At 35.4% G+C, this 26,716-nt stretch overlaps 1 protein-coding gene across 1 annotated transcript; it reads left to right on the top strand.

Moving 5' to 3' along the window:
• Positions 1-429: 429 nt before the first annotated feature.
• Positions 430-21,337, top strand: LOC6052963 (zinc finger protein 135). The gene is made up of 4 exons (XM_038250195.1): positions 430-878; positions 4,671-4,982; positions 16,122-16,245; positions 20,026-21,337. Exons 1-4 carry the CDS (start codon positions 850-852, stop codon positions 21,097-21,099), a joined length of 1,539 nt encoding a protein of 512 aa, XP_038106123.1. The 5' UTR covers positions 430-849; the 3' UTR covers positions 21,100-21,337.
• Positions 21,338-26,716: the final 5,379 nt, after the last annotated feature.

Raw genomic sequence — 26,716 nt, 5'->3', positions numbered from 1 at the left:
TTGCTGGCTGGCATTTCTCGTTGTACCGTCGCTCGGTACGGTCGTGGTCTAGTCCTAGAGAGAATATTGGGTTGTTTTGTTTCGAAGTGATATCCATTTTCGAGAGTTCAAGTCCGTGCAAGTCCTTTTCAAATTACCAAACGGGACTTTCTGTCTTGATAGGGGAAAACGATTATCTTTGAGTCGAGTTGATTAAACCGAAGTAAATCGAAATTATTTTACTAGTTTTCGTCATAAAAGTGCAAGTCCTTTCTAAATGTCAAGAAGAGGATAAGACTTAAAAAACAATCATCTGCCAACAGAGGAAAAACCAAGTGAATCAAATCAACTAATCTTAAGCTGCATCTTGAAACTCAAAGTCCATAACAATTGTGCAAGTCCTTTTCTAACAAAAGGACTTATTGAAGAAACCCAAAAAAAACTATCTTCGACCCAAAAAAAAAGCGGAAAACCAAGTGAACCAAATCGATCCCAAAAAAAAGTCCTTCAAGTGAGGTGAAACCATTAGCAAAGTTTAATTGATTGCTTTGTCAACTGAGAGAATAAAAAAAGACCCCAAGTCCGGCGTCCCGGAAGAGACGACGTCGAATTAGCAACAATAATAACAACATCAAAGTGATATTTGTCGTTAAGGGGTCGGTCGAAACTCCGGAAATCGCAACCAAGAGGGGTAACAAGAAACCACGGAATCCACTTCGTTAAGGGGAGAGAAAGAGAGAGAGAGACTGAGTGTATTTACAGTGCGGAAGTCCTTTCTTGGTTTGGACCGGGACCGGGAGGAGTGTCATTGCCGCGGTGATTTGTCCTTTCCCTAGGGCTTAGACGCTGGTACGAGTGAGGGACGCCAAAATGACGATGATGGACTGGGATATTGACATGTAAGTAGATTATTGTTTATTTTGATTTCCGCGTGTTGTATCAATTAAGTGAAGTGTGTGATTTCTGTTTGGATTAGAAAGGAGGATGAGGAGGATGAGGAAGTGTGTGTGTGTGTGTGTGTGTGGAGAAAAGGTAAACTGCGAAATGCTGTGCACATGGGTGAAAGGACACTATTTTTTGGGAGGAAAGGTGAAATCGAGAGGTGGCAGATGTGAGATTATTCGGATAGATGAATTTTAAGGATCAGTTAAAAATTCAGCTTTTGAAATTATTTAGGAGCACAAATATTACAAAAAAAGTACAATTGCACAATTTCCTACATGCTGTTTAATATTTTGTTGTTTTAAAATCAACTTTCTGAATTAAATTATGAAGTGCATATTTTGCAAAAAAAAACTTCTGCCCTGTTTTAATTCTAACTCCTTACCTTTTTTCCCATTTTTTAGCAATTGTATAACGGTTTTTTGAAATCTTTTTTTTTTGTTCTTAGTTAAAAGCAATAACAGTACGGTGTCCAAAAAACACTATGTTGCGGAAACCTAGATTTTTGATTGTTTTTAAACAACAAAAAATAAAAAAAAATGTTTAGAACTCGCGATTTGCTATTCATTGAAAATTCCCCTATAGAGAGAATTTTGTCGTAAAAATTGATGCCAGCTTTTAGGAAATTTCTTGCTGAACAATTTTGTTTAATGATTTTTTTGAATTATTATGATTTTCAATTATTTTACTAGGTGACGTAAGCAAAATTACGAAGATATATAATATATAAATATTATAAATTAGCCGTATTGAGTACACACAATCGTATTTATTCAAAAATTAATTAAAACCCTCTAGGGACCATCCATAAACCACGTGGGGGGGGGGGGATTGTGGCCGATTTTCCAAATCTCCAAATGTCCAAATGTCTACGGGGTTTATAGATGGTCCCCTATCTATGATACATTCCAGACTCGATTATCCGAAGGCCTTTGAAAAAATCATTCAGGTAATTAAATCTTCGGATAATCGTATCACGAACAAAATAGTTCTCTTTTTTTTAATTGTTGAGCTTTAGTATGACCCTTGAACTACTCTTATGTGATTAAAAAATTGCGAATTTTTCAAAACAATATTTTCAGAAATGGTCACTTATGGTCACTATTTTAAAAAATCGAAAAACTGCAAATATTTCGCTGAAATCAAACTTTCCGTGGCTATATCTTGAAAACAGGGCTCTTTATCAAAAAATCTGTTAAGTACTTTTCGATTGCAAATTCAATTTTACATGAAGAAATTTAATTTTTTCCAAAAATTTCTGTTTTTTTCAAAAAAAAAACATAACTCGCCGGCAGATTTTTTTACCATACTTCTCTATGGCTCAAAAGATGCGGGGTTTTGTCCCCTAAAACATTTAAAAACATCTCAAAAATCAAAAAAAAATGTATTTTGGGGAATTGAGTTTTTTTTGTGAAAAAAAAGTTAATTCAAAAATCGGCAAATAACTTTTCCGTGTATCTATTGTAGTCCGTGTAGTCCTCAACAATACCATTTTTGTATGGACAGCTGCCAAAATTGTATGGAGACTTGTATGGGTGAACCAATGACGCAAAATAGCTTCTTTGGTCATAGGGAAGGCCCCCACAAAGTTTGAGCCAAATCAAAAAATACAAATAAAATCCATTTCCGATTTGGTAAAGAACTGCTCAATTTGATGTTTGATTTTAAATAGGAAAAAAATGAATTGTTCATGATTTGAAACTATGGATAATCGACTATAAAATATAATTTTTCAAAATTCATGCTTTGATATTCTTTTAAATTTAAAATTTTCGGCAAAATAAAAAAAAATAATCTCGATTAACTTAGTTGAATTAAAATGTTTTTTTTTTTTTTCTGAATGACGCTTACGTCACATAGTCAAATAAACGAAAATAAATTGATTTGCATGTCAATTGCTGTAATAAAAACCATGCAAGAGATTTTAAAACATAAACATGACGTGGTGTTGTGTAAATGATAAAATGAAGTTTTCAAAAGAAATTTAAAAAAACGTCATTTTTATTTTACTAAAATGGCTAAATCATAGCACTGTAGTGACAGCAACTAATAACTCAAAAATCAAATTGTTCAGTAAGAAATTTCCTAATAGATGGTAGTACTTTAAAGAGCAATTCGCAAAAAAATAATTTCATTGATTAAAGTTTGACATGTTGCCAATGAGAAATGACGAATTCTTGGATCACTAAATACAGAACATTACTGATAGGACCCCTAGCATGGATTTTCAATGAAACACAGAACAATTTGAACTCATTTTTGAATGTGTTAATATAAAATATGACATCGCATTTTTTTATGGGACACGCTAAACAACAGTTTCCAATTGAGTTATTAATAAACTCACAGCTGAACCCCAAAGCTATTCAATATCTTTAAAAAAAATCACTTCTTGTTTCATAACTGTTCATGCTCAACCATAAAAAAAAATATCTAATGGTATAAAGTATCTAAACACTCTTAACATTGTAACATTCAGATCGAAAAAGCAAATTTTCATCATTAGAGTAATTCGCTACAAAAACAATCATGTTTCTTTAATTTAATTTTTTAATTTTTTTTATTTGCCTTAAACTTCCATGTGACCAAAGAAGTCCAAAAACCTTTTCTGTGAAAAAACTAGGGTTGGACTAAATTTTGGCCAAGAGTTGTTTATATTCTATATTTAAAAAAATTATTTATCTTTTTTTTGCCGCAATATCCAATTTTTTTTTATGGAAAAATCAGTTCCCAAATTCAAGTTCAAATAGTTTTTGCCCTTGCTGAGCTATACTTTGAAATACTTTTTGGAGAAATTCACTTTTCAGTGACCAAAAAGGTAATACCTATTTTTCACAAAGTCCTAAGCAACTCAAAAAATATTCAAAATATTGTTGGAAATGTTATGACTTCATTTTAATAAAAAAAAATCTTTCCCAGTTCCTGAGAGGAACACCCGTGAAGAGTATCGGGGTCGGCATTTACAAGGCGGATTCAGGGACAGTAACTGTTCATTAATCAACTTAATGTAAACATTCCATAGGTCGCCTTCCCTAAGGTTTCATGATAAGGTCCAGCTTGTGACGATACACTACCTTCCCTTTACTAAGCAATCGAATCCCGAAACGAAAACTTGACCAGTTGTGTTGGTCCGAGCCGGGATTTGAACCCCGATCTACCACTTACGAGGAGGAAGCGTTTGCAATAAAGACAGATAAATAATTAAAGACACACTTATTTTAGTCCTTTCGCATACAAATTTTCGATTTTTTTTTTGTTCGAGAAAGCAGATCATTTCACAAGATTTTATAGTCCTGAACATAACCTACAATTTTTCCGAAGACACCAAATCGATCAGAAATCCCTTCTTAAGATATAGATTTTTGCATTTTCACTGAAATAAAAAAATACCAAATTCTTAAATTCTAGGAATTTTGCCTCTTTTCCTTATTTAGTAATCCAAAAAAACCAATTACTAATTAAGGAAATGAGGCCAAATTTCTAGAATAAAGGAATTTGGTACTTTTTTTTTATTCCAGTGTTCACAGCCAAGCTTTGTAAAACACTTGAACCTGGAAGATAATATGTCATACCACATAAAACAATTTGAATCATCGCACTTTAAGCATCATCCAAAAAACATCTTCATTATCCTGCCAAGCCCATTGTGACCCACATTACGAACGACCTTTTTCGCCTCATTCTCCAACCATTTATGCTCCAAAATTTGCCTTCATTACAAACGACTCTTTTTTTCCTCCCACACCCAGCTTCAACCTGGAGCTGGACGAGCACGCCCTGGACTACAGCATCCAGTCCATCATAGCGGCGGACGGCGGAGAATCCCTGTTCAGCACACTGTTCCAACAATCGCCATCCAGTCCCACCGCTAACCAGGACGACGACGACGACGATGGCCAAACATCGTTCCTGTCGTCCACCACATCATCATCATCGGAAGAACTTGGCCTGACCTCGGCACTGTTCCCGCTGGACGCCATCATCCTCCAGCAGCCGCCGTCGCCGCCACTTTCAACGTGCTCTGCGCCGACAACGACGTCCCTGAAGACCCACAAATGCATGTAAGTTGTTGCGTTGGTTGGTGAATTCACGCAGTTTTCCGAATGGCAGTTGTATAGTTTCGCCACTATATCTACACAAAACCCCTTGCAAACATATCCTCAACCATTCGTGTCCTTGGTAGATCCTTCTTTTCATGGGGTTCCGAAGGATTAGGAAATTACTTACAAACGATTTGAACTTGATAAATACCATTAATGCCCGACGTTCCCCGTGAAACGCCCGGAGTACGGGGAAGTAATTATTTGCTTTGCAACCGATTCCAAAGGATTAACTTCTGAATGGGAAATGAGCGCTCACCGGTGTTGTGTGTGGTGGTACGAGGTCCTTCCCCATACAAACTGCAACAGTTGTAGTTGCTCCAGGACACACCAGCGAATTAAAGATTCACGCACACAAGCTCGAATCACGTAATTTTGGTATTACACTCAACATTACGACATATTGCGGAATCAATATCCGGACAAAGTTGTTGGCATTACGGCAAACAATGGAAAATCGATTTCGAAACCAAAAGTTTTCTTCAAACACATTAAATTTTCATCCCACCGTTTCTCAATCCCCTTGTAAAAGAAGCAAACAAAACTTTGATTGAAAGCACACACTCACTCGCAAACACTCACAGTCCAAGATGAAGTAGAAGAAGAAGAAGTTTTGCCGGTGTGGTCCTTCGATGAAGTAGAAGGAACTTGCCCCCGCAACTAAAACAATGAGTTCTGTGCAGTTGTGTGGAATGACCAATGGCTATTTCGCCCCTCAAACTTGTCTTGGAAAAGTTTCTTAGAACACAATGGACGGTGTAGGACAAAAGAGGGAACGTAGAATGTGGTTTGAGGAGGTAAGAGAAAGGAGTGCAGTTCGTCGCCATCGTGCTAACTTGTCGTACGTGCATTTTGGGCCAAATTGAGTTATGAACGCCATTTTGTGCAGCTCACAATGCCTCATCTTTTGACCTTCACAGATCCCCAAAATTCGATTTCAATTCCGAGATATTCAATGAAAACCACAAAAGCTCCGAAAATTTTTGTCACTCTACATATAAAAGAAGTTTCAATCCTGTCGTGCTATCTTGTCACTCCCTGAAAATTGATGTAAGTGCGACAAAGGGCAAAAGGATTTCAGGTCAGGATGCGTTTGACGCACGTACAAGTTAGACTACCGTAAACATTTTTAATTATAACTCGGGACTCCAGCAACCAACTTCAACCAAACTTCGAGACAATGCACAGAATGGTCAGCCAAGCAAAACGTGTTTGTTATTGTTTACATTGCGTGCTTTCGTTTTTGTTTATTCAAGGTCAAACATTAAAACGCGTTTTTCTCGGAACGTCGAAATAGCGGGTGCGACATGATAGCACGACGACGTCGAGTTGATTGGAATAGTTGAAGAACAAAAGGCTAGTGAGAGAATGACTGAGCGAACCATTGATTTTAAAAATTTAATTAGGAAATATGAAATTCAGACAACTTCAGACAACAGCCACATGAAACAATGCTTTTGTTCAAAAAATATATATTTTGTTTTCGAATACGAAAACTCAAAAAACTTATTCAACGTTAAATCAACTAATTGGGTACTAAAGCCCTATGTCAATTTTTATGTACAACGGTAAAAAACACGATTAAAAACCATTTCTGTTCACTTTTTTTCATTTTAATGCAAAATTTTGTTTTGACAAGACAACATTTTTTTGGGGGATCAACTATGGTCCCCTTGGAACGAGCTGTCAAGTAGGAGCTTTTCTGTCAAGAAGGACCGCGAGATTAATTTTTCAAAATTGATTTAAAAATTCATTTTAAACTCTTTGTGGTCATACAAAGGGTCATTGTACTCAGAAAAATAAGCTTTATCGCTGTAAACAATAATATCAGCAATCTAAGCTTCATTTTAGGACCCAATTATGCTAAAAATCAGGGCAATAAATTAATACAAAGTCCGAGGTTTTTTCTGTCTCTTAGAAAGCAGTTAGTGACATCGTTTTTCTCGATGAAACCAATCCCATGTCCAAATTTGCTACTACAGTTCAGACTCGCTTACCTATCCGAAGACCTTGGAAAAATTTCACTTCGGATAATCGAATCACGAAAACAAACAATTTTTGTTGTCTTTTTTATTACCGAGCTTAAGGATGACCCCTAAACCACGCTAAAGTGAATTAGATTTTTAAATTCCAAGATGGCAGCCAAAATGGCGGAGATTAAATATTGGTAAAATGTATTTTATATTTTAATAAGATATCAACTATTCGAATTTTGACTAAAATGGTGTTGCTGAACACGAATTTGATGGTAAAAGTGAAAAATAAAAATACGACTATTATTTTTTAATTCATTATTTGATTACTCGAAGTCCAATAAAAACCTTCGGATATTTGAGTCTGGACTGTATTGGTAACAATGTTGAGCTACGTTAAAAAAAATATTTCTAATTTTGAGCAGTGTTTATGCGCCTTTAATCAAAAACATAAAATAGTATTTTAGGCAACAAATTGCAAAAACTCGTCTTTATAATATTTTATAAAACCTCGTTTGATAAATGTACGACCCGTGCTGAAAAAATCGAGTTGTGCCAGCGAGTTGCAAACATATTTTTCATTGTGCAGTTCTAAAATCCACTCTTTGAATGAGATTTTAAATCAAACTTTTATGTGTTTAGTTGATTCTCCGTTCAAACCAAAATTATATTGAAAAGTATTACTTTTCGATTCAGTTATTGTTTGTGAAGAAAAGTTGGCCGTTTAGATGAGGAAATAAAGTAGTTTCACAATGGAGTTGCAAAATAGTAGTTTATGAAACAAGTTGCAAAGAGAGGATTTTTTCAGCACGAGTCGTACATGTATCCAACGAGATTCACCGAGTTGAACAAATACGACGAGTGATGAAAAAATCATGTTTTGCAACGAGTTACATACACCGTTTTTTGCACTTCCGTAAAACACCCTTTAAACAGAATTATAGTACAAATGGAAAAGTAGAACTTTTCAGCATTTGTTTTGAAAAGGATTACTATTTAATTTTGATATTTTTGGTACAGAAAATAGGCCGTTTCGTCGTTCAAGAATGTCAGAAGTTTCACGACGGAATTGCCAAAAATATATTTTTGCAATTCCGCTGTGAAACTGTCAACTTTTCCGGTCCTTCTGGAGAAACGAAACGGCCTACTTTTCCCTACCAAAAATAACAGAATGGAAAATTAACACATTTCAATACCAGTGCTGAAAAGTAAAACTTTTGGGTGCTGAAATGTTGAACTTTTCAACACTAGTATCGAAAAGTAACATTTTTCATTCATTTTTTTTTTGTTTTGATCTGTGAATTTAATAAATACATGTTTGACATGAAATTCCATTCTAGAAGCGTTTTTCGAAATGGCAAATAATGTTGTAAGCAACTCGTTGCAAAACTTGATTTTTTCAGCACTCGTCGTATTTATGCAAATTTTCTTTTTGCGACTTGTTGTATAAACTACTATTTTTGTTACACTGTGATAACTTTTCGAACTTACAATGTTTCAAGGTACTCAAGTTTCATTCAAAAACATGCCCAAGCTTTCAAATATATCTATATTCCAATGCACACCAATAATATTTTTTGGTGTTCCTTGTGACCTCACGGTTTAACTGGAGCAAATTTTACGAACATTATACTTAACCAACATAAATCCGAAAACTAGACAATATTGTATAGGTTAAATTTGGTTAAAAAAAGCATTTTGAGTCTTTGATTTTTACTGACCTGGCCTTATAAATGAATAGACCATAAAAAACGGGTTAATAGACTTAATTTGTCGAGTTAGTTTGCAGTGGGTCTTAGGCGCCATTTGTGAATAAAGCCGTTTTTTATCGGTTCTCGATCAATTTACGAAATATTGACTTCAAAAATGCTTTAGATTGTTTATCTGCACGTTTGCTAACAATTCTAGGCCTAAATATTTAAAAAAATATGTGGTTAGATAATGATAGGGAAATAATTTTCAGGACCATACAAAAATTTCAGGATAGCTTAAAAAAAATCGGTTCAATATTTTTTCATCAGGCTTGAAAATGTATGAATTATTCACTCCAAAAATGCAATTTTTTACCCATTCCAATCCTGAATATTGGCGAAATGTAGGCAATTGTCCATGTACTATACAATTAATCTTTTTTATATCGACGTCGTCGTGCTATCTTGTCGCACCCGCCATTTCGACGTTCCGAGAAAAACGCGTTTTAATGTTTGACCTTGAATAAACAAAAACGAGAGCACGCAATGTAAACAATAACAAACACGTTTTGTTTGGCTGACCGTTCAGTGCATTGTCCTGAAGTTTGGTTGAAGTTGGTTGCAGGAGTCCCGAGTTATAATTGAAAATGTTTACGGTAGTCTAGCTTGTACGTGCGTCAAACGCATCCTGACCTGAAATCCCTTTGGCTATTTGTCGCACTTACATCAATTTTCAGAGAGTGACAAGATAGCATGACAAGATTGAAACTACTTTCATATGGAAAGTGACAAAAAATTTCGGAGCTTTTTGGCATTCATTGAATATCTAAGGATTGAAATCGAATTTTGGGGATCTGTGAAGGTCAAAAGATGTGGCATTGTGGGATGCACAAAATGGCGTTCTTAACTCATTTTGGCCCAAAATGCACGTACGACAAGTTAGCACGGCGGCGACGATATGGACAATTGTCCTCGAGGGGTGGGGGGAGTTAAGATTGCCGAAAAAAGTGTCCACGTGGTTTATGAATGGTCCCTTAATACTGTTTTTTACCGATAGAATGTTTTCTAGTTTCCAGTTATGATTCAGGGCGGTAAATATCAACTATTACTGACTTGACCAAATTGGATGTAATTGTAATTGGCATCAGAAACATCTTAACTAAAATTTTAAAAGAAGAAGAAGTTCAATTCAGTTTCTGTGGCCGTAAGTCGAACCCGACTAGAGCCATACCCAAATACATTGAAATTTTCATGTCTTAAACTATATGAACCCTTTAGGGCGGGAGGATTGGCGACTGTCCACGCTCCATACAAAAAAGTAATTTTTGTATGAACAATTGTCCATGAGGTATGAGTTAAAATTTCCTAAAATAAAATACACTTTGTTTATGAAACAACTTCAAATTCAAAATTCTGTTATAAATCATAACTGATTGAAAATTGTTTCTTAAGGAAAAGATATTGGTCAGAAAATCATAACTCAAGATAATTATTTCCCTGAACAAAATGAGTATGCAAATTCTTATCACATTTTCATTATTGGCCTTGAAATACAGCTTTCGAAAACTATTTTTGCAGTTTTGTTGTGAAACTTTTTACTTTTTCTGTCATTCATTGAGTGCTAAAAAGTTAAACTTTACTACTAATCTAATCTCGCCGTCAACATAACATTCAAGCGGAGATACAATAGTTTCACCGAAAAAATCAAAATCAATGGGGTTTCCCGGAAATGCAAAAAAAAAATTGTATTCAACTCGTTGCAATAAATCATAGATCTAGCTTCAACAAGCCAACTCAATCTAAACATACACATATGCACCCTCCCTGTAGAGACTTATGAATTAATCTCAGTTGAAAGGATTTTTCAAATCCAAATTAAAATATCCTGCATAAGAACTTTTGTTCTCATAAAACACAAATAAGACTGAACTCGTTGCAGTACTTGAATCTTCTTTTTGGAACTTGTTGCATAAAGTACTATTTTTCGCTCCAAAAATTGTATTATTTATCTGCGAAATCATGCTGCTACGACATATTCAACGGAAGCTTCTGTTCAAACCCCCACTTGCGTCAACCCAACCAAGTAATATTTAATTATCGTTTCTATTATTTTTACCCTTCAACCACCGCTGAACTCCCCACTCAATCATTCATTCATTTATTTCCCCGTGCAAAATTCTTCGTTCATATTTAATGCCCCTCCCAGCGACAAACCTAGCGTGTTCCAACTCTTTCCGCGGACGCGCAATTTCCCGCCCCAAACCGTACCTAATGTTGAATAAATGTTTAACCTTGCGGAATTGTGCCCGCGATTATTGTTATTTCTTGGCCGCGACCGCGCGGAAAATTTCAATAGTTCCGCCGCCGGATCATAACCCCTTTTCTTCGGCGGGGTGGTCCGACGGTGCATTTGAAATTTGGTACGCTTTTCAGGATTTGGGCGTGTAGTACAACTGTGCAAATAAGCAGAACTCATTTTTTGGAACTCGGTAAACAACAAGGAACGAAAAAAATGCTTTACTTAGGATTTTGCGGCGAAAAACTTTTTCCTCCCCGGACCCGGTGGGGTGTTTTGCTTTCATTATCTTTCAATTTAGCGGGAAATTTGTATTTATGTTGAACCTTCGCGAGGGGCTTCCTTTTGCCTGAAGTTTTGAAGTCGGTGGGCGCAGGATAAAAGATGAAAATTAAACGAGAAAGTTACGTCGAGAAAACGGAGAGTGAGAAAATGAGGAGAAAAAAAAGATTTTCCATGGCCCATTACGCGGGTGGATGGTGCTGAAGAAAGGAACATTTTAATTACAAATCTTGCCTGCTGCACTTTTTTTTTGTGCGAAGGTGGTGGGAAGCCACCTTTTTGCGTTGCAGCTTTTGTGTTGCGAATTAAAAAAGAAATTTACACCTGGGGAGGAATCGAAAGGAGAAAGAAAATGTTCGATTTTTATGTAATCACTTCTGGAGCAACATTTGAAACGGGCGCATAAGTATTTTGGCAGCTGAACTTATTTTGCAAATTTATAGACAACAAAAATCTAAGGATTTCTATTGTTTTGGATCTCAAATTAATTTGCCGCAAAATGTTGAATATTTAATTCAATTACCTCATCATACATATATAAATATAGGTAATTCTCCGCCAACTCACACGAAATCGGAAAAAAGTTGCCCCGACCCCTCTTTAATTTGCGTGAAACTTTTTCCTATTTTTTGTCGCTGATCACGAATCCGGTACGACCCTTTCTTTTTTTAAACATTCGAAAAAAGACGTATTTTTCAATAATTGTCAAAGGGATTTTTATGCTAAATTGAACGCCCGATTTGATGGCGTACTCAAAATTTAAAAAAAAAATCATTGAAAAGAGTATAAAAAAAGTTTCAAAAATTCTGCCATTTTTCGTTACTTGACTGTCATTTTGTTTGGGGCATATCATTTTATGGGAAAATTCTTTTCGAATTTGGAATAACTCAGAAGGGCAACTTTTCATTTCGAAATAAAAATCATATTAAATATCGTGTTTTTTGTAAATTTGCAGGGTAACAATGTTCTACAAAGCTGCATGGGAGCTTATGGGAAAATTCTTTTCGAATTTGGAATAACTCAGAAGGGCAACTTTTCATTTCGAAATAAAAATCATATTAAATATCGTGTTTTTTGTAAATTTGCAGGGTAACAATGTTCTACAAAGCTGCAGAGCAGATAATCACACAAATTTTGATATATAGACATAAGGTTGTTTGCTTGTAACAATCACAACTGTCCGCGATTTTATTTAAAAAAACGTTACTTAATCCACCTTAAGGTGGTTGGTGCCTCCCTCACATTCATGTTGTATTTTCAAATTAATTTAAGAGTTTTTTTTTATCTTTTTATTATTTTTTTGATATGCCAACATTAGGTGCACGATGGAATTGCATGCCCCTAGTCTTAGTAAACAATGTCTTTTGAGTTGTATATTTCAGTAAAAAGTTCGTGTAAATCTTTGTCGAGACAAAATGAATTAATACAGACTTTTTCCAGAAGAGACGCAGACACTGCTTTAGCAAACCGGGTGATACGCATGCTGCGCGACTCTCGCGCGTAAGCAAAAAGATCCGGCCTTTGAGGTTAGGTTAGGTTAGGACTTTTTAGCAGCTACAAAAAAACTTTTTCATGACATAACTTTAAAAGTACTTAATTAATCAGAATAAAATTTAATAGGGTCTTAGGGGACCCCAAAAGGAACAGAATAAAGCGGATTCGGCCAAATCAGTTCAGCCAGTTCTGAGATAATCGTGTGTAAAAAAAAATCATGTCTACACACATCCCCACAGACATTTGTTCAGAATTTGATTCTGAGTCGATAGGTATAACTGAGAGGTTTATTTAAGAAGTTCATTTTTCGAGTGATTTTATAGCTTTGCCTCAGTGAGGTGAGGAAGGCAAAAAGGTTTGGAAAAAGTAACTTTTCGTGATTCTTTTTGTTTCGTTGTTCGTGTCTGTCGGGTGACCTTAAATGGACATGATCAACGACGGCCAACTTTTTTTAAACTAAAATCGCGTTAATTCTGTTATTGTCAATAATTCGATCGTCCATGATTTTTTGCAGATTTTTGCAATGAATATTTCTCGATAAATGCTCGGATTACGATCTTTAGTCAGAGCCAAAAGCAAATCCTACACCTTTCCTTAGTAAGAAAGGCAAAATGTTGAAAATAATCGCATTACAGGACAAAGTTCATCAAAAACGATGTTAAAAAATAGTTTTTATTTACGGCAAAAATCATTCCAGATTATAAAATAATTTTAGATTTAAAGGTGGAGCGACAGCTCCTTTTAATTCCAATCAAACTCTGGAATCATCCCCAGAATATCCATCAAAAAGTCATTTTAAGAGGCAGTATTTGTAGATATTGCTCAGTTTGTTCTAGAGTTACACAGAAAAAAATCTGTGAATTTACTCGACACGGAAAAAATGAATCACATGTAAACTCAGTTGATGTAAACTTGAGATTCGACGTAAACGGTTGAATCACACGTAAAATCATGTTTTTACGTATAATTTGTTGCAAATTTACATCAAATTACATTTAAATTTAAATGTTTAATGACGTGCAAAAGTGTTACATCATAAATGATGTAACATTCAGAAATATTTTTTGTGTGTAGTATCGAGGTGCTCCGATTTGGATGAAACTTTCGGCGTTTGTTTGTCTATACAAGAGATGAAATCGTGCCAAATATGAGCCCTCTACGACAAAGGGAAGTGGGGTAAAACGGGCTTTGAAGATTGAGGTCGAAAAAACATGAAAAAAATATCAAAATTGGTCTTTTGAAGCACTTCAAAATATGCCATAGACATCCAGGATTGGTTTGATTTTTTCTAATAGCTTTTGCAAATTACTGTTAAAAATTGTTTTTTTTTAAACCTTAATATCTTTTTGAAACAGCCTCCAACATCCGCACTTCCATAGGTCAAAAGATATGTAATTTCATGGATTATAAGCCTACGGTATTAACTTTTTGGCCAATCGCAGTTTTTCTCATAGTTTTTCGATTGTGCTATAACAAACATTTTACAAGGTTAGTTTTTGCCCTGTAGGCCGCCATAGCGACACTTTTTGGTCTTAATTTTGTCATATTCGAAATCCTCGGACAATTTCACGTAAGTTAGAAGTATTAGAGTCGTAAATTTGATTTTGAAAAATAATTAAATAAAACATTTTTGAAAATAAGTAAGATTTGGTTTATTCTGTGATCCATACGTCAAATGCTGTATCAAGTAAGCAAATATCTGTTTTACCCCTAACACGACAAAATGTTAAAAAATATTTTAATTCATTCTAAATGGCATTTTTTCCAACCAAATTTACAACTCCAATACTTCTAACTTACGTGAAATTGTCCGAGGATTCCGAATATGACAAAATTGAGACCAAAAAGTGCCGCTATGACGGGCTACAGGGCAAAAGCTAACGTTGTAAAATGTTTGTTCTAGAAAAATTGAAAAACTATGAGAAAAACTGCGATTGGCCAAAAAGTTATTACCGTAGGCTTATAGGCCATGAAATTCCCTAACTTTTAAGCCTATAAGAGTATGGATGTTGGAGGCTGTTGCAAAAAGATATTAGGGTTTTAAAAAAATCTATTTTTAACAGTAATTTGCAAAAGCTATGAGAAAAAGTCTAACCAATTCTGGATGTCTGTGGCACATTTTGAAGTGCTTCAAAAGACCTTTCGAATGCATCAAAGAGAGTTGGAATTGATGAAGTTTTACGGAAATGCGAGCAATTTTGAGATTTTTTTCATGTTTTTTCGACCTCAAACTTCAAAGCACGTAGGGTAACCTACTTCCCATTGTTGTAGAGGGCTCAAATTTGGCATGAGTTCATCTAGACAAACAAGCTCTGAAAGTTTCATGCAAAGCGGAGCACCTCGATACAACCTGTTACACATTTGTGAAAAACTCGCTCTTAATTACACCTACTATATTGGAATGTTTGAATAGAATTAGTAAAATATTTCTATACAAGTATCATATCAATAAATTATCTCAAAATTGCATCGGAGCTCCAAGCGTTTGGTACGGTATGTCCACACATCCTTCCTCCCCTGTAGATTCTGAGAAATGTGATCCATTCTCAGAATCCTCTCTGCGGTAAACACAACGTAGTAGGGCTGGCCGCTTTAATTTATGCTATACATTTTCGGGTGTCCTCGGATTTACTGCAATTATTAATATTAACAAGAAAAGTTCTTGGAGCGTAATCTTATCACAAGACTTTCCAGCATGCTTTCATCGGACTGGCTGCGTTTGTGTTAGATTAGATTTGATAAGATTAGATCAAAATTGCATCGGAGCTCCAAACAAATCTGAAATCCATTTCCTCTTGTGATAAGGTTGCACGGTAAAATTCCTGCATACTTGTTGTATGCCTTAAATTCGAAACAATTTAATACGACAACGACCTTTCCGATCCGAAAATCGATAACATTGTCGGATTTCCATATTACAACCACAGGAGGAAGAAAAAAAATCATCATCCCAACCACATGCGAACGCACCACCATTGAAGGGTGTGTCCTTCCACCCCTTCAATTCAACCTCCGCGCGCGAGAGAGTGAGAAGAGCAATTCATCTCTCCCTCCCCTTCTCCGGTGGAAAAAGGCGTTGCCATACGAACCAGCAGCCAGCCACGCATCCTTCAATTGTGTCTGCTCTCATTTTTAAATCGATAATGGCGATTCACGTGGTTGCCACGCGCGCGCGTTTCCGTAAAAGGATATCTCTCTGCTGCGGTTCCGGCTGCCGGAGAGAAGTCCTGCAAGTGTCCTCTGCCATTGAGCGCACACACACACACCATTTTTCCACTTTATTCTGCATTCCATTGTGTGAGGTTCTGGGGCGAGGATATCGAGTTTCGTGTGGTTTTGTAGGATTTTTTCGAAGATATTAAAGATGTGAGGTTTTAAAAACGTATTCCTTCTGTATTTTCAGGGACGACGAAGAAGACCACGATTCGGGCAACGCCTCATCTTCAACGTCAACGCTGGATTCCGGCACAGAGGAGACACTTTCTGAGGTACAGTTACATCAAGATCTAGTTGATTATGCAAACAAATGGTGTTTTTTTTTTAAAGCAATGCATGTCAATAGGCTTTTCTTATTATTAAGTGAAATACATACATCATGTAATGAAAATTTGTATCTGAGTAATATTTTGAGAAATTGTTAGAAAACTTAGAATATAGACATGTTATGCAACTGCACATTAGGCCGTCCCAAAAAAATGAAAAGTTGTCAAATCTTCGGTGCTCACCCCTAGAATGATAGATAAGGATGTCAGGAACAATGTTTTCAAACAACAAAAAATTCTCAAAAATGGTTTACAACTCGCGCGCGGAGCTTGAATGAAAAAAGTGCATTTTCCGAGTATTTTTCAGAAATGCGCGTAACAATCATACTAAAGTCATTCAAATTTGGTCGCCTTGGGCTTCAAGTGATAGTTTAATGTCCCCTGAACAAATTCCTGTATAGACATAGTCCATAAAAGCTTGTGTTTGGGCATGGCAGGGCGTTTTAGGGAGAAAATTTTTTTAGACAAAAAATTTCAAAAATCACTCCCCAAAACCAGCCAAAAAATTGTGCAGCCAAAACTAATGCATTCAGCTTATAGGAAATTTTACGGAGATCATTATGCCTTTTTAACATTCAATTTATGTCCACGCAAAGCCGAGATATTTGCATTTTAGTGAACAAAAAGTGACGAATTTTCTAAATTCTTGGTATATAAGCGTTTCTAGCATAGACATTGCCTACTATGATTACAAACGGGGACATTAAACTATCACTTGAAGCCCAAGGCGATTAAATTTGAATGACTTTAGTATGATTGTTACGCGCATTTCTGAAAAATACTCGGAAAATGCACTTTTTTCATTCAAGCTCCACGCGCGAGTTGTAAACCATTTTTGGGATTTTTTTGTTGTATGAAAACATTGTTCCTGACATCCTTATCTATCATTCTAGGGGTGAGCACCGAAGATTTGACAACTTTTCATATTTTTTTTGGGACGGCCTACTGCACAGTGAATGCTTCAGTTTCATCAAGATATGATAGCTCCTATCGACAGAATTGAATTTTATTTAATTTCCTGCGAATGTTAAAGGTTGTTATTTTCGGGTATGAAATCATTCTAAGAAACCAAGCGGCTCCATTGAATTTCATCTTCTCAGTATAAAACCATGGAGGCGCCTGGCTTCTTAGCACGGGCTCATATCATATCATTTGAATTTGTAATTTACAGCTTTGGCTTCATCCATAAAGTACGTCACGCTAAAATCAGCCAAAATTTACCCCCCCCTCCCCCCTTTGTCACGCTTTCCCTATACTTATAACACGCAATGTCACACTTTCTCAGACCCCCCCCCCCTCCCCCCCTAGAGCGTGACATACTTTATGGATGACGCCTTTATTCTTTGGCAAAAATTTCACTAAATTCACTGCCAAACATACGAGAATTTCCTAACCACAAAATTATATCAATGGGATATTTTTAACTCAACTAGTTATTTTTATGATATTTTACTTTGAAAAATTGATACCATAAACTCAACTGAGAAAATTAACTATTCCAAAATGATTGTCTCGAGATAAGCATAACGCATTGAATTGAATGATGAATTTGTGAAAATGATAATTGTTAGAATTTCGTCTATGAGCTAAACATATGCGGCCAATTGCACAAAACCAAAATTTTTTTAAAAGTATGTGAAAAAATGTCGTCCATGAATAACATAAAATTCAAAAATTTGAATGTAAAAATCAATTTCAAACATTTCACGAATTTAGCTTAATGTGTTTTTAAAGCTTAGAACTAGTTGATAACCATTAACTGGTATTTTTTGCATTCCTCACCTTACTGAGGAAAGGCTGTAAAATCACTCGAAAAAACCGACTTCGAAAGTTCGGCTTTTCAGTACTAAACTGCGTGCTGAAAAGTTCTACTTTTCAACACTAGTATCGAAATAGTAGTTTATGCAACAAGTTGCAAAAAAAAAGATTTTTTCAGCACGAGTTGTACATTTATCCAACGAGGTTTACCGAGTTGGATAAATACGAAGAGTGCTGAAAAAATCAAGTTTTGCAACGAGTTCCATACAATATTTTTTGCAATTCCAAAAAACACACACTGAGTGAAATTTTATGTAAAATTTTCATGTATTTTGTCAATAAATCGTTTTAATCAAAAAAATGTTGAAAAGTGTTACTTTTCGAAACAAGTGCTGAAAAGTAGAACTTTTCAGCATTTATTTTGAAAAGTGTTGCCATTCGATTCTGTTATTTTTGGTACAGAAAAGTAGGCTATTTCGTCGTCCAAGAATGACAGGAAAAGTAAGTAGTTTCACGACGGAATTGCAAAATAGTAGTTTATGCAACAAGTTGCAAAAAAAAATTTTTTTCAGCACGAGTTGTACATTTATCCAACGCTTTTTATCGAGTTTATCAAGTTTTACAACGAGTTGCTTACAGCATTTTTTGGAATTCCGAAAAACGTTTCTAGAATGGAATTATATGTCAAACATCCATGTGTTTAGTAAATTCACCGTTCAAAACAAAAAAAAATATATTGAGAAATGTTACTTTTTGCAATTCCGTCGTGAAACTCGTTGGATAAATGTACAACTCGTGCTGAAAAAATCTTTTTTTTGCAACTTGTTGCATAAACTACTATTTTGCAATTCCACTGTGAAATTGTCAACTTTTCTTGTCCTTCTGGAGAAACGAAACGGCCTACTATTCCCTACCAAAAATAACAGAATGGAAAATTAATAACTTTCAATAACAGTGCTGGAATTTTAAACTTTTCAACACTAGTATTGAAAAGTAACATTTTTCAATATTTTTTTGTTTTGAACGATGAATTTACTAAACAATCCTAATTCGAATCCCGCGGCGGGCGCTCTAAAATTCTTTGTGTAAATATGGGTATTCGGCGCCGTCGCTCCGTGCCATACTTTCATACACTTAGGAGCCCAGGGCGGCGAAGTCCTTGTAGATAAAAGGAAGACACTAGTGGTTGATACTAGCAATGGTGGCCGACAGCTATAAAGTCAACTTCGTTCATTTACTAAACACATGGCTGTTTGACACAAAATTCCATTAAAGAAGCGTTTTTCGGAATTGCAAAAAAAAATGTTGTAAGCAACTCGATTTTTTTAGCACTCGTCGTATTTATCCAACTCGGTAAACCTCGTTGGATAATTACACAACTCGTACTGAAAAAACTTTCTTTTTGCAACTTGATGCATAAACTACTATTTTCTAATTCTAATATACAGCCATGCCAGCAACCAGTTTTCGATCAACTGAGTCTGAAAAAGAAAATCATAAGATTTTTTTCAGCCCACGGTTTATTACATGGGCTCCTTTTCCTTATAATATGTGAATCGATATTTTAAAAATCAAACATTTTAAACAAAAAATGTCTATAACATGAAAACAGTGAAATTTATGAAATTTTTTGTTAATTTGGATTGCAAATTTTATTTGCATCTTAAAGTGAGTCATAAAGTTTAGTGCGACCATATTCTTGATTCTTTGCAAAAATCTTAATTCAAATAACTCCGGTTCGTAATATTAGGTGTTTTTTTTTAAATCTTAAAACATTTTAACAGAAAGGCCACACACAAAGTTAGACTCAAATAAAAAAAAAATAAACAAACATTTAAAATTTCAAAACATTTGCGAATTTCTCATTACAAGAATCATTGGATATTTTGTCTAAGTAGTATTGAATCTGCAAAATAAAACATTTCTCCCTACCTACGATAATTAAATGAGTAAACTCCCTCTTTACAGACCACACCAACATCCCCCGAGGGCTCCACCAACGGTAGCGACGCGGAAAACGATGCGCCGGATTATGCGGCGACGGAAGCAGCGCGTCCCTTCAAATGCTCCGAGTGTGGCAAGAGCTACACCCGCAAGCTGTATCTGATGCGACACTATGTCCAGCACACCCGCGAGCGCCCCTACCAATGCGACGGCTGTGACAAAGCGTTCGCGTACGCCAGCTCGTTGTCCTCGCACCGGAAGCTGCATCTGGCCAGCGGCGAACATCGGTGTGAAATTTGCAGCAAAAGCTTCGTCAGTGAGGCGCTCGTTGAGGCTCATAAAACGGCGGCTCATTACGGGGAACGGCCGTACAAGTGCAAACTGTGCAAGAAGAGTTTTGTCCTGCTGCACGCGTACAACTCCCACAAGCGGTGGCACGCCCAGTTTAATCCGTTCCGGTGCGGAGTGTGCGACAAACAGTTTACCAAGAAAATCAGCCTCAAGTGTCATCTGAGGGTTCACACGGGCGAGAAACCGTACAGTTGTGAAGTATGCCACAAGAGCTTCACCCTCTCGTCCACACTTTCTTCGCACAAACGTCTGCACGGCAGCAAGCCCACCCTCCAGTGTGACACCTGCGGCAAAATCTTCACCCAAATATCGGCCCTCTCAACCCACAAATATCTGCACACGGAGACACGGCCGTACAGCTGTGACCTCTGCGGCAAGCGCTTCATCCGACTCCACGCCATGAAGATCCACATCCGGACGCACTCGAACGAGCGACCCCATCGCTGCGAGCTCTGCCCGAAGACCTTCACCGAGAAGCACGTTCTGGTGCGGCACCTCAAGACCCACAGCAACGAACGGCCTCACGCCTGCGACAGCTGCGGCAAAGCCTTCAAGGAGAAGTACGACCTGCTCCGGCACGTCCTCATTCACACCGGCCGGCGCCCGTACGAGTGCGAGCTGTGCCCGAAAACTTTCGTCCAGTCGAACGCACTGGCCAAGCACCGGCGGAAGCACGAACGGGAGCAACAGCTCAAGACGATGCAGGCAAGGGCGGTGGAGGGTGGAGTTGATGCAACGGAAGTCTAAGACGAGAGGTGCTAGGAACAGGTGTGAGTGTTGAGTTACATGCAGAGAGTTGATTTCAGTGAAAATAGTGCCAGGTGGTTTGAGAAAATAAAGCACGTGATAAGGATAAGGTTTAGGTTCTGAGGAATTGCATTGGACTTGTTTGGCAGAAAAGAGCTTTTTGAGTTGGAAGGAGGAGGTTTATGTACGATGTGATATAAATCATATTGTGTAAAAATATAGCTTTGTTGTGAATCAACGTGAAATTGTTTTCTTTTAATATTTAGACCCATATCCCTCAAACGAACGTACCATTAGAAGACAAAGAAAAGTAGAAAACTTACGAAAACAGGTTTTTAAATCAATTTAATTTAATTCAATTTCAAACTACATATCCTGAGCACCACTTTTTTGTTGAGCAACTCTCTACGAAATCGGCCGATTTCGACCATTTTTATTTTTTTGTATTTTTTGATTTGACTCAAACTTTGTGGGGGCCTTCCCTATGACCAAATATGCTATTTTGTGTCATTGGTTCACCCATACAAGTCTCCATGAGCAGTTCTCTAGGATTTCGGTCATTCGATTTTTTTTGTATTTTTTAATCCGACTGAAACTTTTTTGGTGCCTTCGGTATGCCCAAAGAAGCCATTTTGCATCATTAGTTTGTCCATATAATTTTCCATACAAATTCGGCAGCTGTCCATACAAAAATGATGTATGAAAATTCAAAAATCTGTATCTTTTGAAGGAATTTTTGATCGATTTGGTGTCTTCGGCAAAGTTGTAGGTATGGATACGGACTACACTAGAAAAAATAATACACGGTAAAAAAATTTGGTGATTTTTTATTTAACTTTTGTCACTAAAACTTGATTTACAAAAACACTATTTTTATTTTTTTATTTTTTATATGTTTTAGAGGACATAAAATGCCAACTTTTCAGAAATTTCCAGGTTGTGCAAAAATCATTGACCGAGTTATGAATTTTTAATCAATACTGATTTTTCAAAAATCGAAATTTTGGTCGTAAAATTTTTCAACTTCATTTTTCGATGTAAAATCAAATTTGCAATCAAAAAGTACTTTAGTGAAATTTTGATAAAGTGCACCGTTTTCAAGTTATAGCCATATTTAAGTGACTTTTTGAAAATAGTCGCAGTTTTTCATTTTTAAATTAGTGCACATGTTTGCCCAGTTTTGAAAAAAATATTTTTGAAAAGCTGAGAAAATTCTCTATATTTTGCTTATTCGGACTTTGTTGATACGACCTTTAGTTGCTGAGATATTGCAATGCAAAGGTTTAAAAACAGGAAAATTGATGATTTCTAAGTCTCACCCAAACAACCCACCATTTTCTATCGTCAATATCTTAGCAACTAATGGTCCGATTTTCAATGTTAATATATGAAACATTTGTGAAATTTTCCGATCTTTTCGAAAAAAATATTTTCAAAATTTTCAAATCAAGACTAACATTTCAAAAGGCCAAACATTCAATATTACGCCCTTTTAAAATGTTAGTCTTGATTTGAAAATTTTGAAAATATTTTTTCGAAAAGATCGGAAAATTTCACAATTGTTTCATATATTAACATTGAAAATCGGACCATTAGTTGCTGAGATATTGACGATAGAAAATGGTGGGTTGTTTGGGTGAAACTTAGAAAACATCAATTTTCCTGTTTTTAAACCTTTGCATTGCAATATCTCAGCAACTAAAGGTCGTATCAACAAAGTCCGAATAAGCAAAATATAGAGAATTTTCTCACCTTTTCAAAAATATTTTTTTCAAAACTGGGCAAACATGTGCACTAATTTTAAAAAATAAAAAACTGCGACTATTTTCAGAAAAGTCACTTAAATATGGCTATAACTTGAAAACGGTGCACTTTATCAAAATTTCAGTAAAGTACTTTTTGATTGCAAATTTGATTTTACATCGAAAAATGAAGTTGAAAATTTTACGACCAAAATTTCGATTTTTGAAAAATCAGTATTGATTAAAAATTCATAACTCGGTCAATGATTTTGCACAACCTAGAAATTTCTGAAAAGTTGGCATTTTATGTCCTCTAAAACATATAAAAATAAAAAAATTAAAAATAGTGTTTTTTGTAAATCAAGTTTTAGTGATAAAGTTAAATAAAAATCACCAAATTTTTTTACCGTGTATTATTTTTTCCAGTGTAGTCCGTATCCATACCTACAACTTTGCCGAAGACACCAAATCGATCAAAAATTCCTTCAAAAGATACAGATTTTGAATTTTCATACATCATTTTTGTATGGACAGCTGCCAAATTTGTATGGAAAATTATATGGACAAACTAATGATGCAAAATGGCTTCTTTGGGCATACCGAAGGCACCAAAAAAGTTTCAGTCGGATTAAAAAATACAAAAATTAAAATTGAAGAAAAAAGACCGATTTCGTAGAGAATTGCTCCCATACAATTTTGGCAGCTGTCCATACAAAAATGGTATGTAAATATTCAAACAGCTGTAACTTTTGAGTGAATTTTCTGATCAATTTGGTGTCTTCGGCAAAGTTGTAGGTATTGTTGAGGACTATTGAGAAAAAAATAGGTACACGGAAAAAAAAATTAAGGATTTTTTTATCAAATTTTTTTTCACTAAAACTCAATTTCCCAAAATACGTATTTTTTGATTTTCGAGATTTTTTGATATGTTTTAGAGTACAAAAATCCGCAACTTTTGAGCCATAGAGAAACATGGTCAAAAAATCTGCCGCCGAGTTATGAATTTTTGAAAAAATAGTGATTTTTGGAAAAAATCGAAGTTTCATGCAAAAACAAGTTTGACATTATTTTTTAATGCAAAATTGAATTTACAATCGAAAAGTACTCTACATATTTTTGATAAAGGGCTCCGTTTTCTAGATATAGCCACCGAAAGTTTGATTTTAGCGAAATATTTGCAGTTTTTCAATTTTTAAAAATAGTGACCATGAGTGACCATTTCTAAAAATATATTTTTTGAAAAGTTCAGAAAATTTGCTATAAAATTGTCTAAGAGACATTGAAGATTGGACCTTTGGTTGCTCTGGTCTCTTCGAAAAAAATATTTTGAAAATTTTAAAATCAAGACTAACATTTTAAAAGGGCCAAACATTGAACATTACGCCCGGCTTGGTTTGGTGTGTTGTTTGTACTTATGGCATGGAGGCCGGGATGGAAGGTTTCTTTGCAACCCTACATTTATTCAACCTGCATAGGTTTGTACAGCGTTTCCACGTCAAGCCAGTATGATCCAGATTTAAGTGTTTCGATCGGCCGCCATCTTGGGTGGTTGAGATTAATATCGCGCACAAACTGCACTCAGCAAAACAGATATTTTTTTATTCATGTTTTTTAACATTAATAGAGGATTTGCAGCAAAGCTAAAATACACATGTCGCCACCTATGAACAAATAGCGTAAACCTATGATTTTTCGAAAAAATGTGTTTTTACCTTCATAATCAACAGTTTTATGAAACTTATGCCGGATTCAGATGAGAAAAAATATTTCCAACAATTTGGTGTATAACTTTCCACTATTTGTTTGATTTTTCTACGAGAAAACTGTAAATTTAGAAAAAGAATAGTAATTTGGAAGTCTGTCAAAAATCAATAAAAAATGTTGAATATACGTTAACACATCTGTTATCAACTATATAACTGTTTATTTCATTGATATATACGAGGAAACTCATTTTTTCGTGTTCCAAAACATGTTTTTTCAAGAAAAAGTTCACAATTTTTTGCGCGCCCAAAAATTGATGTTCTTTATTTTAAAGCAAAAAATGTTTCTCGTCTTTTGCAACCAGTTTCATTAAGATTGATGCAGGGAACCATGAGAGATAAGCGATTTTGTTCTTCAATCCAGCAGAAAGGAATTCGATTTTTGGCAAGTAACCTCATTTTGGCGCCACCTACATTTGAAACGCAGGCGCGCTGCAAAACCTCAATTGATTGAAGAACAAAATCGCTTATTTCTCATGATTTCCTTTATCGATCTTAATAAAACTGGTTGCAAAAGACCGTGGTGCCGTAATTGACAGCTTGGGATGGCTGCGGTTGAGCTGTCTGTGGTGAGATACATATAGATGTCGCCACCCTGGTTCCGATTTAGCTCTAATTTGGCATGGAAATTCCTTGGCCAATAAATAAAGCCAGTTTTTTTTTGCGATTTGGCGTTCATATCCCAAATATGGTAGTCCCAAAAATTGCGTTCTTTTTACCATTTTTGCAAAAACCACATTTTCAATAAAAAAAAAACAGGCGGAATCAATGTTTGCTTGCGACGGTTTGATAGAAAGGTGTTTAGTTCGACTTTTAATGGAACAACGTCACAATTCAAATTCCCAGACGCTTCGAAACCCGGACACCTCATCTTGTTTTATCAATTATTTGAATATGAGTTCACATAATGAATTCCAAACTGTGTTATTTGATGAATTCTAACAACAACTTTCATTTAAAGTTTGTTTGAACGATTAAGTTAATGTCAAATCAATTAAAATAAAATAAATTTATAAGTTTATCAAGAATGTGAAATATATCACTGAAATATTTCATAGGCGTCCGAAGCACCGGGAAGGCGAAGCAGAAATACATGGTTTTATTTTCTTAAATTTTAGCAAATTTATATATAAAATATCAATTGTTTTGATGTTAACAGCTTATTTGAGACCTAAAGAATGCCTTTCACTAACATTTCAGTCCTAATTTGTGCGATTCATAAGCAAAATCGAGTGTCCAGAATTCAAAGCAAAAGTTGACGGATTTCGAATCAACTTTTATCAGTGTCCGGAACTCGAAGCACAACAAGTCATTAATTTAATCATTTAATTTAATCTTAACATTCTGATGAAAAATACTTAGAAAAGGCATATTTCGCATGCATTCTGTTGAAACTGGCTGTTTGTACTACATCCTGATGATATTTCTACATTTCCAACTTATTGCATGATTTTTTGCCAGATATAACAAAAATGATATGCTACTAAGTGTCCGGATTACAAATCATGACATTATAAAACATAGCTGAATACAATTACAGATGCAAACTTACTGTGTTGATTTGAATGTCTCGGCACGAAAGAGCTCAAAGCTGAAAATATTTACACAAAAAAAAGAGGTAATCCATAAGGGGCCATCCATAAATCACGTGGAAACATTTCATGAGCATTTTCGATATTTTCCTAAAAACAGTATTTTAAAAAAACATAATTTGGCCCAAAATAAAACCTTCGTGATACTCTATATCTCAAAAGTTCTGTCTACGTGTAATTTTTTTCTGAATAGTCCTAATCAGAACCTAAAACTTTGCCGAAGACATCAAATCGATCAGAAAATTCCGCTAAAAGATACAGATTTTCGAAGGTTTTCATAGCACTTTTATTTGAACAGCCCACAAGTTTGTATAGAGATTTGTGTAAAGAAACTAATTGTGCAAAATGGCTTATCTGGGCATAAGGAATCGATGGACAACGTTTCATACAAATAAAAAAAACAAAAATTAAAATCAGGAATTTTAGCGAAATTCTCTTTTTAAAACTATGAATTATCGTTTTCGTGATGAATTATCGTGATCATTATTTAGCTGTCTAATCCGAAATATATCGAATATCT

Source organism: Culex quinquefasciatus, chromosome 2 (assembly GCF_015732765.1).
Source record: "Culex quinquefasciatus strain JHB chromosome 2, VPISU_Cqui_1.0_pri_paternal, whole genome shotgun sequence".
Taxonomy (NCBI): domain Eukaryota; kingdom Metazoa; phylum Arthropoda; class Insecta; order Diptera; family Culicidae; genus Culex; species Culex quinquefasciatus.
Note: the sequence above shows the minus strand (reverse complement) of the source record. Positions and strands in the feature narration are given on the sequence as shown.

Coding starts and splice junctions, on each gene's coding strand:
- LOC6052963 (XM_038250195.1), top strand. CDS start 850: ATGACGATGATGGACTGGGATATTGACAT. Junction 879..4,670: donor ATGGACTGGGATATTGACAT/GTAAGTAGATTA, acceptor TCCCACACCCAG/CTTCAACCTGGAGCTGGACG. Junction 4,983..16,121: donor CTGAAGACCCACAAATGCAT/GTAAGTTGTTGC, acceptor AAGATATTAAAG/ATGTGAGGTTTTAAAAACGT.